The sequence below is a fragment of the Hakea prostrata genome, chromosome 8, assembly GCF_041222555.1.
Source record: "Hakea prostrata isolate BN-2017 chromosome 8, UWA_Hpros_2, whole genome shotgun sequence".
Lineage (NCBI taxonomy): Eukaryota > Viridiplantae > Streptophyta > Magnoliopsida > Proteales > Proteaceae > Hakea > Hakea prostrata.
The window spans coordinates 8932884-8950307 of NC_142607.1; the positions used below are offsets into that span (position 1 = coordinate 8932884).

Below are 17424 nucleotides of genomic sequence, written 5' to 3' on the forward strand. Positions count from 1 at the left end.
AAAAAGTAATAACTAAAAACAAACATTGTCTGACTCCACACTCGTGGAAAAATGACCTATAGCTTGCTTGTATTCACTAGCTTAGTGTGATATCTTATCTTGTAGAATTGCATCAGACTTTAGTCTTGCAACAACTTCATTGAAAGAAACTTGTAAAGAACTAATCAACTCATAATCATCAACACTTAAATTATAGAACTTCCTAGGATTCAGAAATAATGCAGCAGCATATAGAAGTCTCTCCATCTGACACTCCGATCGCCTATCAATAATTTATATGACTTTCTTCCACAATCGTATTCTTTGTCTCCAAATTTTCCATTATTCTTTTACTAGCCTCTTACATGGCTACAAACACTTTAGGCATTGTTGGTCTCAAATCAACATCTACAATCCTTAATACAACCATAAGAGATTGTGATGCTCTAACATAATCCTCCACACCATGCCGAAATGTCGTGACAAATGTTTTTTCAATTACTTTCTTCCCTGCCTTCGTCTTGGACAAACTGGATTTTGTCCAATCCTCAAAAATGAATAAATGCCTCAAGTCATCCTTATGTTTCAACAAACTTTAGTGTGTCAAGAATGAAGCGGCAGATCTAGTCACTGCAGCCTTCACAAGACCCCTACCAATTGTTTTTTGCCTCGTGGCCTCTAACAATCCTATGTGCCTATAAATGAAGGTGGTTAGTCTTTTTGCATGTATTATCACCCTCTTATATGGTTTTAGATTCTTAGTCTTCTAGCATGAGATGAAGACAATGGGTTGCAGAAAGAGTCCAATACAATTTATCCCTCTTCTCCACTATATAATGCTCATGTTGCTTTGTAATTTGAGGCGTTGTAAGTCACCACTTAAACAATACACTCTTCCCCTATTTCTTCAACTTTACTATCCAATAATTAAAACAACATTTTCGCATCTTGCACTTGGCTTGATGCATCAACATAACCCAAGAAGAATGTTCCCTCTGGACAATTAACAAGTTTCAATTATTGGATACTAAAGTTGAAGAAATAGGGGAAGAGTGTGTGGTTTAAGTGGGGACTCACAATGCCTTAAATTACAAAGGAACAGGGGCATTATTAATAGAGAAGAGGGCCAAATTGTATTAGACTCTTTTTGCAGCCCATTGTCTTGATCAGTTGATCTCATGCCAGAAGACATAGGAATCTCAAACCATAAAAAAAAAAATGATAATACAAGCAAAAAGAATAACCCACCTTCATTTATGGGCACACAAAATTGCTAAAGACCATGAGAAAGAAGATAAAACTGCATTGACTAAATTTGCCACTTCATTGTTGACACTCTAAAGTTTGTTGAAACACAAAGATGACTTGAGGCATTATTCATTTTCGAGGATTGGACAAAATCCAATTTGTTTAAGATAAAGGTAGGCAAGAAAGTACTTGAAACAATATTTGCTATGACATTTTGGCATGGTGTAGAGGATTGTGTTAGAGCATCGTAGCTTCTAATGGTTGTATTAAGGATTGTATAGCTGATGAGAGACTAGCATTGCCATAAGTGTTTGTAGCCATGCAAAAGGCTAAGAGAAGAATAAACGGAAAAATTTGGAGGCAAAGAACGACTGTGGAAATAAAGTCATACAAATTATTAATAGGCGATGGGAGTGTTCGATGGAGAGACCTTTATATGCTGTAGCATTATTTCTAAACCCTGAGAAATTTTATGATTTAAATGTTGTTGATAATTATGAGTTGATTGGATCTCTACAAATTTCTTTTAATGAAGTTGTTACAAGATTAGAGCTTGATGCAATTTTACAAGATAAGATATTACACTAGGCTAGTGAATACAAGCAAACTAAATGTCCTTTCTCCACAAGTATGGCAATCATATAGCATACAATTATGAGTCCTCATAAGTTTTTAGTAGTATACTTTTTGTTTTTGGTTATACTTATTTTGTTTGTAATTTTAGTTCATATGTTAATCTATTTTTTTTATATGATAGTTTCTTGGTGGGATACACATGGTGGAAATGATTTTGAGCTTACAAGGATTGCATGGAGGATACTAGGCCTTTGTTGTTCTTCCTCTGGTTGTGAATAGAATTGGAGCACATTTAAGTTTGTAAGTATTAAGTGATTTAAGTATTTAAAATACTTAAACTTTTAAGTTTTAATTTTGGAGGAATGACTTGAGATTCTCTTCAATTGCTTATGAACTCAAATTCACACCAAGAAGAGGAATAGGCTGGAACATGAATGATTGAATGATCTAATTTTTGTTCAGAATATGTCTTCAAGAAAAGTTCAATCAAAGGCGAGCATAGAATAGAAATTATGATCCCCTAATTCTTAATGAGCTTGAATGGAGTAGTGAGTAGAAGGATAGTCAGCCTAATAATGACTTAGTCCATCTTGAGGGTGGTCTAACTTGGAGCATTGTTGATAGAGCTATGGAGGCATCCACATCATTTGAGGGCCAAGACAAACCATGAAGAGGTCAACCAAGTGAACCAACTTCCTCTGGAGTTAATTTATGCTCCTCACGTTGCAAAGGAAAAGGTAGTTGAGGAACATAACTCTGCGTCGGATAAAGACATGGAAAAAGGGGAAGAAGTGAATGACAATGAGAATATTGTAGATGATTATAGTCAAAGGCCTAGGACAAATACTTCTTTGGTGCAAGAACGACTTTGAGAACATCTCCCACTTGCAACTAATTCACTTGATGATGATTATAATTAGTTGGTTTCTACTTCTGTAACGGAAATTTTGGATATGGATTTGTAATAGGAATTTTGGATATGGATATCTTGTTATACTTGGGGATTTGGACTTTAGATTTTGGATATATGTGGGGTTATTTGCTTAAATATTTCGAATTTCTTATTCGGATATTTAGCTATATCCTTTGTTTCATTTTCTTCTTCTACTTTTTTTATTTTCATGATACTTGGTGGAGCTAGTGGAGAAGGTGGAGCTGCAGGTGTTGGTGGAAGAGGTGGAGTTGTAAGAGGTGTTGGTGTTGGTGATGTCTAATAAAGGTATGTTGTCTATTTGTTTTGCTTATGCATCTAAGTATTTAGTCCCATTTTATCATATCTTGATTCTTGAATTCAATTGTAAATGATAGTATGATATTTGTAATTTATTCAATACCTAATTAGTTAGTATGTGTAGTTTGTAGTATGTAGGATGGCTTAAGGTAGCCTAATGTTGGTTCTTTTGTTATATAAGATAAGATATGATAGATTTATAATGAACTACAGTGTACGGGATGTAGACTAAAAATTTCACTTAAAATGCCTTGATCACCTCAAAAGCGCCTGAGGGCGTCACCTCCCTGCCTGAACTGACCTAAACCACCTTGCAATGCCTCATCGCCTTGACAACTATGATCTGGCTCAAGTGTTAACACCATATAAAGATAAAGAAAGCAGTTCTCGAATTCAAATTTTGTTCTAGAAACTACCAAAAGAACTACTGCTTACTCCAGTGGAGATCAACCAAGATTTATTGATTCATTCTACTTATCATTTTTTAAGATTCCTCGGAAGTCTTTACAAAAGGAGGGCGGAATTAGTACATGAATATTGTTTTTATCTTATTTATTTATTTACTTATTTATTTATATTTTTTTTTGGGGGGGGGGGGGGGGGGACGAATAAAGTTGTTATTTGGTTGTGAGGTTGATGCCTACGTGTTTGGGTATACGTGACTACTATTTTCCGCTTCTATTTGTTGTCTACTACCGTCTCTTTTGCTCCTTTCAATTCCTTGCTCGGCAAGCAATTATTGAAATATTAAAAGGAAGCTTTTGCAGCATAAATCTCAAAATAAAGGTGGAGGGCATCCATTCCACAAAATTAAGGCACAGAGTGTAATCAAACCTGTACATATGTTCAACAAAGTCATCGATAAGGACTGGCCAAGCACCTGGAAGAAGGATAATAGCAAATATAAGTCTCACTAATTGAGAAATACAACACTTCAATTTATTTCTCCACATAAAAAATAAATAATAAAAAAAGTGCTCAATTTCAGTCACTATCAAGCCAACAATTTAGCAAACCTAGAATGATGCTAATCTGTGATGATCCTAATGTCAGCTTGAGCAGGCCATCCAAGCAATTAAGCTACTGCTTATACAGTTATACTGAAGTTCAGCAATAGCCCCAAAACAGCTTCAAGCTAACCATTTGTAAGCATAAATAAATGCATTCATGCAACATCTACTGATACATGCATTAATTATTTGTGGCTGCTACAATCATTCATGGACCAGGTAATCAGGGTTAAATGCCTACAAACATATCTAGTTTAAAAAATGTAAGCTCCACAATAATTCAAGAAGCTCTAGTTTCCTACAATGTGCAGATGTCTGCACCCCTGAGTGTTAAACCACCAAAGAAAGTCACAAACTTAAAACTGTCTTAAAGGTTTCCATATCAAACAAGATCTAAGCCTTGGATGGTGAGGCTAATGAATCACGACAACTAAAACTTTTAGGCCCAAAATCCTCCAACTATTTCTCAATTCAGAGCATGAAAACAAAGACTAAAAAGTACGCTCAAAAGACTGTACAGAAACCAATTTTTGATTAAACTGGTACAGAAGGTTAGACACATGCATGGCATCCAAAAGCAGTTAAGCAAGAGCAATGTTACAAGCTATGAGTTAATCTTCCACAAGTTCAAGTTTATTTTATAACAGTATACTGAATTGTTGTTGGATGAGTGGCAAAACTAGGATGGATAAGATAAGAAATGATCATATTAGAGTTGGTTTGGGAGTTGCTCCCATAAGTGATAAGCTTTGAGAAAGTCGTTTGAGGTGGCACGGTCACATTCAACGGAGACCTATAAATGTCCCCTGTACGGAGAAGTGATATAATCCAGATTGAAGGAACTAGAAGAGCTAGGGGTAGACCTAAGATAACCTTAGGAGAAGTGGTGAGAAAGGATATGTATAGCTTAGGCCTTGTATCTAGCATGGCCTCGAACAGAACTGATTGGAGGGCAAGAATCCATGTAGCCGACCCCATTTAGTTGGGACAAGGCTTATTTGTTGTTGTTGTACTGAATTGCTGTTGGATGCTTAGCACTAGGCCTGCCTCCCATTAGGTTGTATTTTTTTCATAATTTTTTATTTATTGAATCATGGTCATCAAGATAACCAAGGGTATTGATGTGAACACAAAATGGGCCCCCAATTGAACCAGCAAGTGGAGCCCTCAAGAGGGCTCAAAAAGGCCCCCTTAATCTGGCCAAACCCTCAGAGGGGCATTTTGAGCATTTTAGCCCTCAATTAACTCCTCATTTTCGTTTACCATTTATTTCAGAATTTTAGTAATTAAGTTCAAGTTGTTCTGGGTTTGTTAGAGTATTTTTTCGTGAGTCAAAAGTTATCTAGTTTGAGTTAAAAGTTATTTTTAAGAGTCCCACTCTAGTTCTAGATGAGGTTCCCTATCCAAAAAGGACCCTATCTGTTAGGATTTTGTTTTAAAGTTTTCTTTTATTTCAAGAGTCCAATTCAAAAATGGACCCCCAATCGAACCAACAAGTGGGGCCTCAAGAGGGCTCCTCCTTAATCTGGCCAAAGCCCACAGGAGGGGCATTTTGAGCATTTTAGCCCTCAATTAACTCCTCATTTTCGTTTACCATTTATTTCGGAATTTTAGTAATTAAGTTTGAGTTGTACTGGGTTTGTTAGAGTCTTTTATCATGAGTTAAAAAGTCATTTTTAAGAGTCCCACTCTAGTTCTAGATAAGTTTCCCTAGCCAAAGAGGACCCTATCTGTCAGGAGTTTGTTTTACAGTTATCTTTCATTTCAAGAGTCCAATTCAAGTTGTAAGTGGATCCTTAACTGTCAAGGAGTTCAAGATGAGTCTTGAGTCTTTATTTGCCAGGCTATAAATAGCCTTTCTTTGTAATTTGTATTCAGTTTTGAATGAATGAATGAATTGAATGTATGAGTCAGGGGTTTCCTGCGAGGGTGGACCGTGATGGGTATCAAGTTAAAGCATTCTAGTTAACTACATTCGATCTCAAGGATTCTTCAAACATTCAAGCAAGCATTCCAGTCAGTTTTCATTAAGGTCGTTTACAGCAACAACACAACCCAAGGCATTGGAAGGGTGACTTGGCATTACCTTGGTGCCCTTGGCCTGCAATATATGAATATATGAAATATAACACGATAATTTTATGCTTATAGACAACTTTTTTTTTGGATGATTAAATAATTAAAGGAAAGAGAATGTACAAAGGAGGAAGCCGGGGGGGTGTGTTGGGGGTGGAAGACCAACCTTCAAGCAAGAGGCCAAAGAGAAGAACTAAGACCCCAAGTAACAAAAATGAACCTATTCTTTGGGGTATTAGTAATAGGGGGTGGGGAATAGAAAGAAGCCAAAGAAACCTCAACATAGATGGCATTCCAAATCAAGTCCAAAAAGCGGGATTTGGCCTTCCACCTCCTGAGATTGCACTCCCACCAAAGGTGATGGACAGTGGCACTTAAGACTAGCTTCCCAATCTGATTGCAAATAGTGGAACCTGAGAAATTTCTCAAAACCCAAAACCAATCTTTAGCAAAACCAAAAGAGCGTCTTGAACGGGGCTATATCAAAGCAAGGGCTTTTCCCCAAAGGGCAATGGATAAGGGGCAAGTAAAGAAAAGACAGTCGAGGTCCTCTAAACCATTTCAATACAAGATATAGTTAAGGTTGACTGGAATGTTGCGGCTAATGAGAAAGGATTGGATGGGGAGGGCAAGGTTAAGGGCTCTCCAAAGGGTGAGAGTGTGACAAGGAAAATATGACCTTTGAACCAAACCAGGGAGGGCAAAGGGGGCACGGGGGAGAGGGTGCGAAGCATATTCCAAGCCGAAGAAGAGGAGAAATATTTGGAAGGAGAGGGGAGCTAAACAGTGAGATCATAGGGGTGGTCATGGAGGGGAGGGAGGGAACTCCAAACTTGTGTGAGACTAGGGTGGGGGAGGGGGACCCGAGACTATTAACGATGAAAAAGGAAATGGGGACAACTTAGGGGATACGAGTCTTGTAGACAGCATGGGGGCCAAGGAGTGAGTAAAGAATGCCCATCGAATGCCACGGGTCAAGCCAGAAGAAGGATGAGGAGCCGGAGGAGATATGAGTGGAGATGGCAGAGAGGGCACACAATCTTAAGAAGAGAAGTTTCCTCTAGACCTAAGAAGGATTAGCAAGAATAGGAACGGTCCAGAAGGAGTAGACTTAAGGAGGTAAGAATAAACCCGGTTGACCCAAATGGAGTCATGCTTGGATGCAATCTCCCAAATGAGTTTCAAGAGACAAGCCGAGTTGAAACCTTTGATTCGGTGAATCCCTAGGCCCCCTTCAGATTTTGGCCACCAAGTATACGACTAGCAATATGGTGAAAGATGCGGGAGGATTTCTCACCCTTCCACAAGAAAGCATAGAAGAGAGATTCAATGGCATGGATGATGGAAGAGGGGAGGGGAAAAATGCCACACCAGAGAGGTAGGACGATTGAAGAACAGAGTGGATAAGAACCACTTGACCAGCAAAGAAGAGGAGTTTGCCCTTCCAAAGTTGGAGCTTCTTAAGAATAAGGTCAAGCATTGGTGTGCAATGGTGGCTAGAAAGTCTACTAGGGATTAGCGGGAGACCAAGGAAAACAACTGGGAAGACCACATGCTTGAAAACCGAGAGCTGAAGAAGGGTAAAGTGCATCAAATCAGAAACTCCGAAGAGGAAAATGGTAGACTTGTCAAGGTTGACACAGAGACCAAAATGGGATTCAAAAAGGGAGTGGGAAGAAAGGATGGAAGAGACGAAAGAGTGATCAACCTTAGAAAAGATCATAAGATTATTGGCAAAAGTAAGGTGAGTGAGTTTGAGAGACCTACATTTAAGGATAGGGGAAATGAGAAGCTGGTCAGTTTTGGACTACATGACACCGGTGAGAACTTCCAAGGCCAAGGAGAAGAGATAGGGAGAAGGAGGGAAGCCTTGTTGGATTCCTACACAAGAGGAGAAGTAACTTGCTAGGGAGCCATTAGTGATGATGGAGAAATGGGGAGAGGAGATACAGGTCTCAATCCAATGGATGAAGGAGGGAGGGAAGCGCATAGAGGAAAGGACAATCACCAATAAAATCCCAACGGATGGAATCAAAGGATTTGTAAAGGTTCACCTTCATAAGGGCAGCGGGGGAATGGGAAGCTCTATCAAACCCTTGAACAATTTCCGCATAGAGAAGAATGTTGTCTGCAATGCTACGACTGAAAATGAAGACAAATTAATTAGCACTCACAAGAGAGGACATAACTATCTTAAGGCGATTCGCAAGAATTTTAGAGATGAATTTATAGAGGAGGTAACAAAGAGAGATAGGATGGAAATTCAAAAGGGAAGAAGCACCTAGTTTCTTAGGGGTGAGACAAAGAAAGGTTTGGTTAATGGAAGAAAGATGGGAAGGGCGGAAGAAGAAACTACGGATAGCACGAACAAGGTCATCCTCAATAAAATTATAGGCAGCAAGATAGAAACCCATACTGAAACCACCGGGCCTTGGAGCCCAATTAGGCTTATGGGAACAGATGGCAAAGAAGATCTCATTAGGAGAGGGGATGGAACAGAGGGAAGCAAAGGAAGAGGGATCAACAAATTTATTGATTAGACCAGGGGGGAGAGAGATGCGAGTAGAGGGGGGGGGGGGGAGGAGGCTAGAGAAGAAGGAAACAACTTCCACCTTGATACAAGAGGGGTCAAAGATCCAAGAGCCATTACTGTCAAGGAGAAGGGGAATGGAGTTGTAATTGTTGTGGGCTTTCAGAGAATAGTGAAAGAATGTAGAATTAGAATTCCAAGCTCAAGCCACCAAATTCTAGCTTTTTGACCAAGGAAGCTCTCCTCATGGAAGACAAGGGTAAAGAGCTTAGAGGAGAGATCTTTCTCCCAAACAGCCAGAGAAGGATTGAGGGGATGAATTTGGAGGAGAGACTGGACCAGCAAGAGATCAAACTGACAAGATATTACCCAAGGTAGAGTTTCAGGATTGGAGGGCTTCCTTAGTGTTTCAGATTTTGCGGGTGAAGGCAATAAGGGGGAGGGAGTGGCAATGGAACTAGTTTAGACCAAGCATCTTTGACCGTGGAGAGGAAGGAAGAGTAGGAGGATCACATATCAAAGAATTTGAAAGGTAGTAGCATACAATACAATATAAATATAGACAACTTAGGACCAATATTAGTGCAATATGATATTAGTGTGCTACTCATAGTTGTTAAGGCATCGCCTAGGCGTCCGGCGCTCCTTCGGAGCGCCTAAAATCGGTGTAACCTCATTTTCAAGCAATAAGGCCACCACCTTGGGGTATGAGGTGTTGCCTCAGACGCCTTATACCCCAAGGCATCCGCTTTTTTTTTCTTTCTTTTTTATCACATGAAAGATGCCAAATTGAAAGCATATATTGAATTACTAATTAGATTCCAATTGTAAAGTATCTATTGTTTGAACCTATATGCATATTTATAATAACGCTACATGTGATCAAATGTTAAAAAAAGAAAACAAATAAACAAAATCGAAAGAGAATTAGCTCTTGACTCGAGTCTCACACTCTCACTCTCACTCTAATCCCTAATCTCTTTCTCTCTTCCTCTCTTCTTCTCTTCCATTCCCGTGACAACACTCTGACAAGCAACGGCCAGTGACAGATGACTTCTCTTCCTTTCTTCCCACGACTTTTTATTTAGGACCTACTATGTGTGGTTTGTAGCATGTTGGATGACTTGAGGTAGGCTAATATTAGTTTTTTTATTATATAAGATATGATAGATTTATAATGAATTGGAGTGAATGAGATGTACACAAAAAATTTCACTTAAAACGCCTCAACCGCCTCAAAAGCGCCTTGGAGGGCGCCTCATCGACTCATTGCCTCAACTAGCCTAAACCGCCTCGCATCGCCTCATCATCGTGACAACTATGGTGCTACTCATGACCTAATATGAGTAGCCCAACATATAGCAAACGTGGTAGCATACAGTACAATATAAATATTTATCAACAAAATTTATAAAAAGAAGAACACAAACCAATGCAGACTTATGAAGTGTCAATAAGGCACCATGAAAGAGCCTAGAAGCCTAGGTGGCAATTAGGAGATGCCTTCACAACTTTGACAACTATGGTTTTTGTGCCTCGTAAAGTTTTAGCCAGGAACCACCACTAACCAAATAGCATATAAAGGCAAAACATAAGGGGTGGGGCTGATATTTAAATTTGGAACTTTGAGAAGAAAGAATAATCTATCTGATTAAGCTGAAAAGTATTCAAAGAGCGCTATATCAGCACCCTCAAGAATAAAGAAGGTTCTCTTTGCTTAGACTTCATAACTTTATATGGTCAGAAACATTATTTCTCTGAATTTTCCCAGTGTCTGAAGGAGTTTACAGGTTCAAGTTCATGGTAGACTTTGCAGTGGATGTCATCAATAAGGGTAGACATTCTCTTTGTTCTCTTTTCTTTGAATTATGGTGCAAGCATATGCAATGACTGAACTTGTAAATATTACCTTTAGGATCATAACCTTCAAGATCTTCATGTACACATCGGCTGAAGGCAAGAACTTGCTGCCAAGTATCTTCAGAGATATTATGCCTTTGATTTTTCTAAAACCAATTTAACCAAGTTTGTTACCATTACAGGAGTAGCATAAGAACCAACCACACCATCCATATAGAAATCCATAGCAAAAGACATAGGAACAAAAAAAAACTTATGTATGCATGATTTTTCAGTAATAGCAAGTTGATTCAAATAAAAAGAAGGCTCAGATGCATTCGACACAGGGTCAGCTCTAGAGTTTGCAGCAATTGTAGTTCCAGTTTAATGATCAACCAAGCTTCTCAAGGAAATAAGTTCAACATAAGTATTAGCAGGAAGAAAACTGTCGCTGCTGTGCTTGGTCATAGCTTCTGCAATGGAACTGGAACCCTAGGGATGCCACAAGGCCCACAACAAAGATAAGTATATGCTTCCAATTGAAGGAGCTAAACGAGTTAGGGGCAGGCCCTAAATGACAGTGAAAGACGTTTTGAGGAAAGACATGCAAAGTCTAGCGTCTAGGTCTTGTACCAAGTATGACCACGGATATAACCCAGGTTATGCTGGGCAGTAGGAATCCAAAAAAAATGCATTTGGAAATCCAGGACGTCCTATTGCTTCATATCTGGGAACCCAGACCAAATTCTATGCTGAATTTTCATTTTTCTTGTTAGATATCGAGCAGGCCGAAGAAAAAAGAGTTCAACATTATGGACTAATGTGAGTCTTATACTGTGGTTCTCTGTATGAAAATCATTGTATTCCATGGAAATTCCAGCAGCAGTGGATTCATTAGAAGATGCTTCTAGCATATATGGTTCTATATCATGGAAGACCTTGATAGAGAAAGTCAAAATCAGTTGCTGTTTTGTTAGCAAAAGTTCATATCTTCAAGCTTATTTTTCATAGATAAGAAAAGGTCAACCCCAGGTATGAAATTAAAATTAAAAAACAAAATTCAGCAAAGATAAAGAGGTCAACCCCAGGTATGGTGTATTTACATTAGAAAAGAAGGGGGAAGGGGCATGCACACTTAAATCGTCATACTTGCCTCAACACTACCTTGGCAAATGCCTTACTACCTAAACGTTTTGTTGAAAACATGGACTAAGGTTTTCTAATTAAAATAGGATTATGTTTCCTAATAACTCTAGATATAGGGCTTAACTAGGTTGTAACTATAAATACCCTATTGGGGTCTTGTGAATAATATACTTTAGAGGAGCAATTCATCACATTACAACATGGTATCAAGAGCCTAATTTCGATTAGGGAAGAAAGGAAGAAAGAGAGAACTAGAGACTAACCTCGATTTCTCCTTTACTCTCTTCTCCAGCTGCTCTGTTTCAGCCGATCTTGACATCTTGACTTCTATCAGCTGGCTGCAGCAATTCCCTCTATTTGGCTTTTTATCTCCTTTTTTTCTCTTCTTTAGAGGTTCTGAACCTCTGCTGGTCTGCTGCTTCTGTTGCTTTCCAAGAGTGGAAGAGATTATTTTGGTTGTGGTTTTTTGGTTTCTCAAATCCAAAACTGCTGGGTTTGTATTTCCTCGGTTTTGATTCCTGTTGTTTTGGATTGCAGGGTCTCTCCTCTGTTCTTCCAAGAGTGTTGCCTTTTTTCTCAGTTTTTCCCCCTTTTTTTTTCCTTTATACATACACTGAATTATTCCTTCGATTCATAGGGGCAGTTTTTGAAAATTTGAATAGTTCCAGGTACTATTTCATAATTTTGAAAATATTTCAGGGGCTTTTTTGTAATTCTGAAAAAGTTAGGGGACTTTTCTGCAATTTTCAACAAATTTGAGGGACTTTTTCGTAACTTCAAAAAAGTTAAGGGACTTTATTTGCAATTTTCAACAATTTCAAAGACTTTTTGTAATTTCGAAAAAGTTCAGGGACTTTTCTGCAATTTTTTAACAATTTCATAGACTTTTTCGTAATTTTGAAAAAGTTCAGGGGCTATTTGTAAATTTGAATGATTTCTCCTTGCGATAATGGCTAATCCCATATCTCCTTTATTTGGTACATCTGAAGAGTCTCTCCCATGTCTTGCATTCATAGAGATCGTGAGTTTTCTTTGCTTCAAATAACCACTGTGAAACTTAATGGAACAAATTATCTTAGATGGTCTCGTTTAGTTTCCCTCGCTATTGATGCTCGTGGTCTTACTGGCCATCTTGATAGGACTTCTACAAAACCTTCCACACTTGGTCTGCAACTTTCCAAGTGGTATACAGCTGAATGCTTGGTCATGGGTTTTCTCATCAACTCTATTGAATCTAGCATAGCAAAGAGTAATCTCCTCCTTCTTGATGTGGCAACTATTTGGAAAGTTACTAAAGATACATACTCCAGAGTTGGCAATGATGCATAGTGCTTTGAAATTAGACGGAAAATCAATCAATTATAGCAGAAGGACCTTACTCTTTCTCAGTACTATAACACTCTTCGGGGATATTACCAGACTTTAGATTTCTATGGGAAGTTTACACCAAAGAATGCTGAAGATGCTATTGCCTATCAACAATAGGAAGATAAACAGAGAGTTTATGATTTTTTGGCAGAATTGAATATAGCAGAAGGAAAATCAATCAATTATAGCAGAAGGACCTTACTCTTTCTCAGTACTATAACACTCTTCGGGGATATTACCAGACTTTAGATTTCTATGGGAAGTTTACACCAAAGAATGTTGAAGATGCTATTGCCTATCAACAATAGGAAGATAAACAGAGAGTTTATGATTTTTTGGCAGAATTGAATATAGAATTTGATCAAATTCGTGCACAGATCCTTTCTAAAGAGCCTTTCCCTTCTCTGGTTCAAGCCTATGCCATGGTAGATACCGAGGACAGTCGAAGGACAGCTATAGTACACACTCAGATATTTGATAGATCTGCATTGGTGGCTGGTAATGGCAATAATAAATCTAGTTTTGGAAAAGTTTTTCCCTCCAGTAAAGTGCTAGTATTGTGGAAAAGACAATAAATTCCCGTGGAGGAGGTAGAAATGGAATTAAGGGCAACAATCAAACATCTGCAAATCAAGTCAGTTCTGACACCTTGAGTACTCCAACACCTCTTTCCTCAGATGAGCTCCAGCACCTTCGCCAATTGATGTCCAGACTTGACTCATCTTCTCCAATACCGACTTCCAGTGCGAGTATAGCCTCTGTCATTGTTCCCTCTGTTGATCCACAATTCCCCACAGGTATTTTTGGTTGTCACAATGTCAATTTGACTTATCCCTCCTAGGTAATCGACTCTAGGGCAACCAACCACATGACAAGCTCATCTACTTTGTTTCATACTTATTCATCTATCCATATTGCTTAAGATGTTCGAACGGCTGATGGGTCTCTCTCCCCTATCTCTAGGAAAGGATCTATTATCTGTTCGCCTTCTCTTACCTTATCTAATGCCATGCATGTTCCTAAGTTTTCGACTAATCTATTATCTATTAGTAGCCTTACTCGTGATATGAACTGCAAAATAACTTTCTTTCCTTCTCATTGTGTGTTTTAGGACCTAGAAACGGGGCTTACGATTGGCAATGGTAGATAGAAAGGAGGGCTCTACTTAATGGATGGGTCCCCATCAACTCTTTCTATGGTCTCTAGTTCCACCTCTCTTGCACTTTTTACCTTATTACAGTGGCATAGTTGTCTTGGCCATGTTCCTTTACCTATTATGTCCAAATTATTTCCTAATCTGATTAAAAGGTGTAATTTGAATAATATTTATTGTGAGGCATGTATTTTGGCCAAACAAACCAAGCATGTTTACCCTATTTCAGATAATCGTAGTAAAATCCCTTTTTCAGTCATTCACTCTGATGTTTGGGGTCATTCTCGGACCTTGTCTGTATCTGGTCAAAGATGGTTTGTTACCTTTATTGACTGTTGTACTAGGATCGATTTACTTACTTCACCAAAAAAGTGGCATTTTCTCGTGCTTTCAAAATTTTCTTAATATGATTAGGACTCAGTTTGGGGTGATAGTAAAATTCCTTCATACGGATAACGGAACTGAGTACTTGGGTGGCGCATTCCCTTCCTACTTAGCAAACCATGGCATCATACACCAAACTAGTTGCGTCAACACTCCACCTCAAAATGGGGTCGCCGAACGCAAGAATAGGCATCTACTTGAGGTAGCACATTCCCTCATGTTTTTTATGCATGTGCCTCTTCGGTTTTGGGGTGAAGCCGTTCTTACTGTGGCATATCTAATTAACCGAATGCCTTCCTGAGTCTTAGACCAACGCTGTCCCCTTAAGGTTCTTTTAGGGACAGCAGCCTTTACAGTCTCACATAAGGTTTTTGGATGTGTTGTCTTTGTCTGGAACCACCATGTTCATGGAAAGTTAGATCCTCGTGGGTTAAAGTGCATTTTCTTGGGTTATCCTCCTACATAGAAGGTGTATAAGTGTTATCATCCTAGTTCTCATCGTTTTTTCATCTCAATGGATGTTGTGTTACAGGAACAAATTCCTTATTTTTCCCCTACACCTTTTCAGGGGGGAGTTTTAGTGAAGAGGTTCCAGTGTTTATTCCTCCTTTCGATATTTCTCCTAAAATTCCTATAGATGATCCTCCTTTGGAAGATGGAATGACCGGACAGGATCAGCTTGTGGATGATATACAGGGGGAGACTAAGACCCTCGAAGACCTATCAAAGAAAGCAACAAGTGACCCCTTCTAAACCAAGCCAGTCAAAAGCTTTGGTTCCTGGCCCTGAACAATCCGTTCCTCCAAGTGAGTCTGTCTTTGACCATTCTTCTAATCCTACTTTGGACTTACCAATTGCATTAAGAAAGCAACCTCGAACTTGCACCAAACATCCTATTTCCAATTATGTTTCATATTAGTCACCTATCTCTAGAATTTCAAAGTTTTATTTCCTCTTTGTCCTCTACTTCTATTCCTAACACTTGGCAAGAGGCATTATCTCACTCAAACTGGAAAGAAGCTATGGATGAGGAAATGCAAGCTCTGGAAAAAAAACAAAATGTGGGACTTGGTGACTTTGCTGACAAGATACGGTATAAAAAATTAGTGGCAAAGTGGGTGTTTGTGATCTCACACAAGGTAGACAGGACTATTTGAAAGGTAGTCTTGTTAGGCAAGATTAGTGATCCCTAGTTTCCTCACATTTGGATGCTGACTATCGGATCTTGAGACACTTGCAAGACTACTGCCAAGATGGAAAATGAATTTTAATTTTAGTTCATGGACATTAATGGAGATGAGGCATATACAATTAGATGAAGCAAGATGTGCCGATGTCATGGAGAACTCCAACCCCAGAGGTATATATGGTGTATCACTGGGATGTAATCTTGTGATTTGGAGAAGCAAGAAACAGGCTGTGGTTGCGGGGTTGAGTGTCGAGGGTTGAAGCAATCTCCAAGATCGAGGCATTTGGGAGGTACCATAAGGCTTAAAGGATATCTAATGACTATGAGTAGATTTGGAGGTGCAAACCTTACACTTTGTTTATTAAAAGAGATGGTTATCAAAGCACTACTATGCTTTTAGCATATGTGGATGAAAGCGTTTTTGAACCGCTTAACTAACGAGGCTGAGATTTCAGCATTAAAGCTTTTTGGCTTAGGCACATCCTTTGCACCATTTGAGCCATCATTGCTACCGGGAATGCTAAAGTAACCGCTATTTTTTACATTTTGTAATTTGTGCATATTATTTTCGGTTTTTAATCATAATTTATTCTACAATGCCGTATATAAATTTAAATATGTGAGCCATTTCGGAATCGAGGCCCAAAGTGCCTGTCGGCAACAGAATGTGAAGCATGAGCCATATTCAACATTGATAATCAATGAATCATTAAATAAACAAAGACTTGAAAATCGGAATAATGAGATTTATTAATTTATCAGGAAGGAGCATTGTTTGATAAGAAAAGGTAAAAAAATGGATACATAAATTCTAATTGATCTGATCTATCGCACAAGAGTACAAGACACTTATTTGGTGTCACACTATCATAAAAGTATCCCTATGCATGCAAAATTACTACTTTCATTTTCATTTTTCACATTGAAAACTACTCTAGAAAAGGCATATTACATAATTATTGTTATGAATCTTATGATGCTTGATGAGATGAAGTTATGTTCTTAATTTTTTTTTTGGATAATTTTTCATAATTGTGATTCTTGAATTTTTTTTTTTTTTTTCATTTTTATGAATGTGATTGTTGAATGTTTGTTTAGTACTTTAGTTTATTATAAAAAGTATTTGTATTAAAAAGTAATTTAAAAGTAGTTATATTAAAAATATTGACTAAACCGCTTTGGTCACTTTATTGCCGCCTAAGCGCCACTTAGTCACCTAATCGCCAAGACGGAGCCCCAATCGCTTTGGTCGCTTTGCCGCTTTAATAACCTTGCAATCAACATAGCTCATAACCCAGTACAACATGATAGGACTAAGCATGTGGAGATTGACAGACATTTCATCAAAGAGAAGCTTGAGGCTGTGCTGATCCATATCACTTTTGTTACTTTAAACGAGCAATGGGTTGATGTGCTCACAAAGAGCTTGAGCATGAAGATATTCAATTACATTATGAGCAAGTTAGGCATGATAAATATCTATGCTCAAACTTGAGAAGAAGTGTTGAAAACATGGACTGAGGTTTTCTAATTAGAATAGGATTATGTTTCTTAATAAGTCTAGAGTTTTATTTTTATTTGTTTTATATTTTATTTTCCTACTTAATATAGGGCTTAACTAGGTTGTAACTATAAATACCCTATTGGGGTCTTGTGAATAATATACTTTAGAGGAGCAATTTCTCACATTACAAC

At 38.3% G+C, this 17424-nt stretch overlaps 1 protein-coding gene across 1 annotated transcript in view; it reads right to left on the minus strand.

Annotated features, from left to right (window-relative positions):
* AAR3 (defective in cullin neddylation protein (DUF298)) overlaps positions 1-17424 on the minus strand; it is a 38371-nt gene that overhangs the window by 1959 nt on the left and 18988 nt on the right. The window contains exons 6-7 of the mRNA XM_089166790.1: positions 10560-10656; positions 3869-3914 (exon numbers count right to left, since the gene is read on the minus strand). Coding sequence (XP_089022916.1) covers positions 3869-3914; positions 10560-10656 — 143 coding nt within the window. The remainder of the gene's footprint in view (positions 1-3868; positions 3915-10559; positions 10657-17424) is intronic.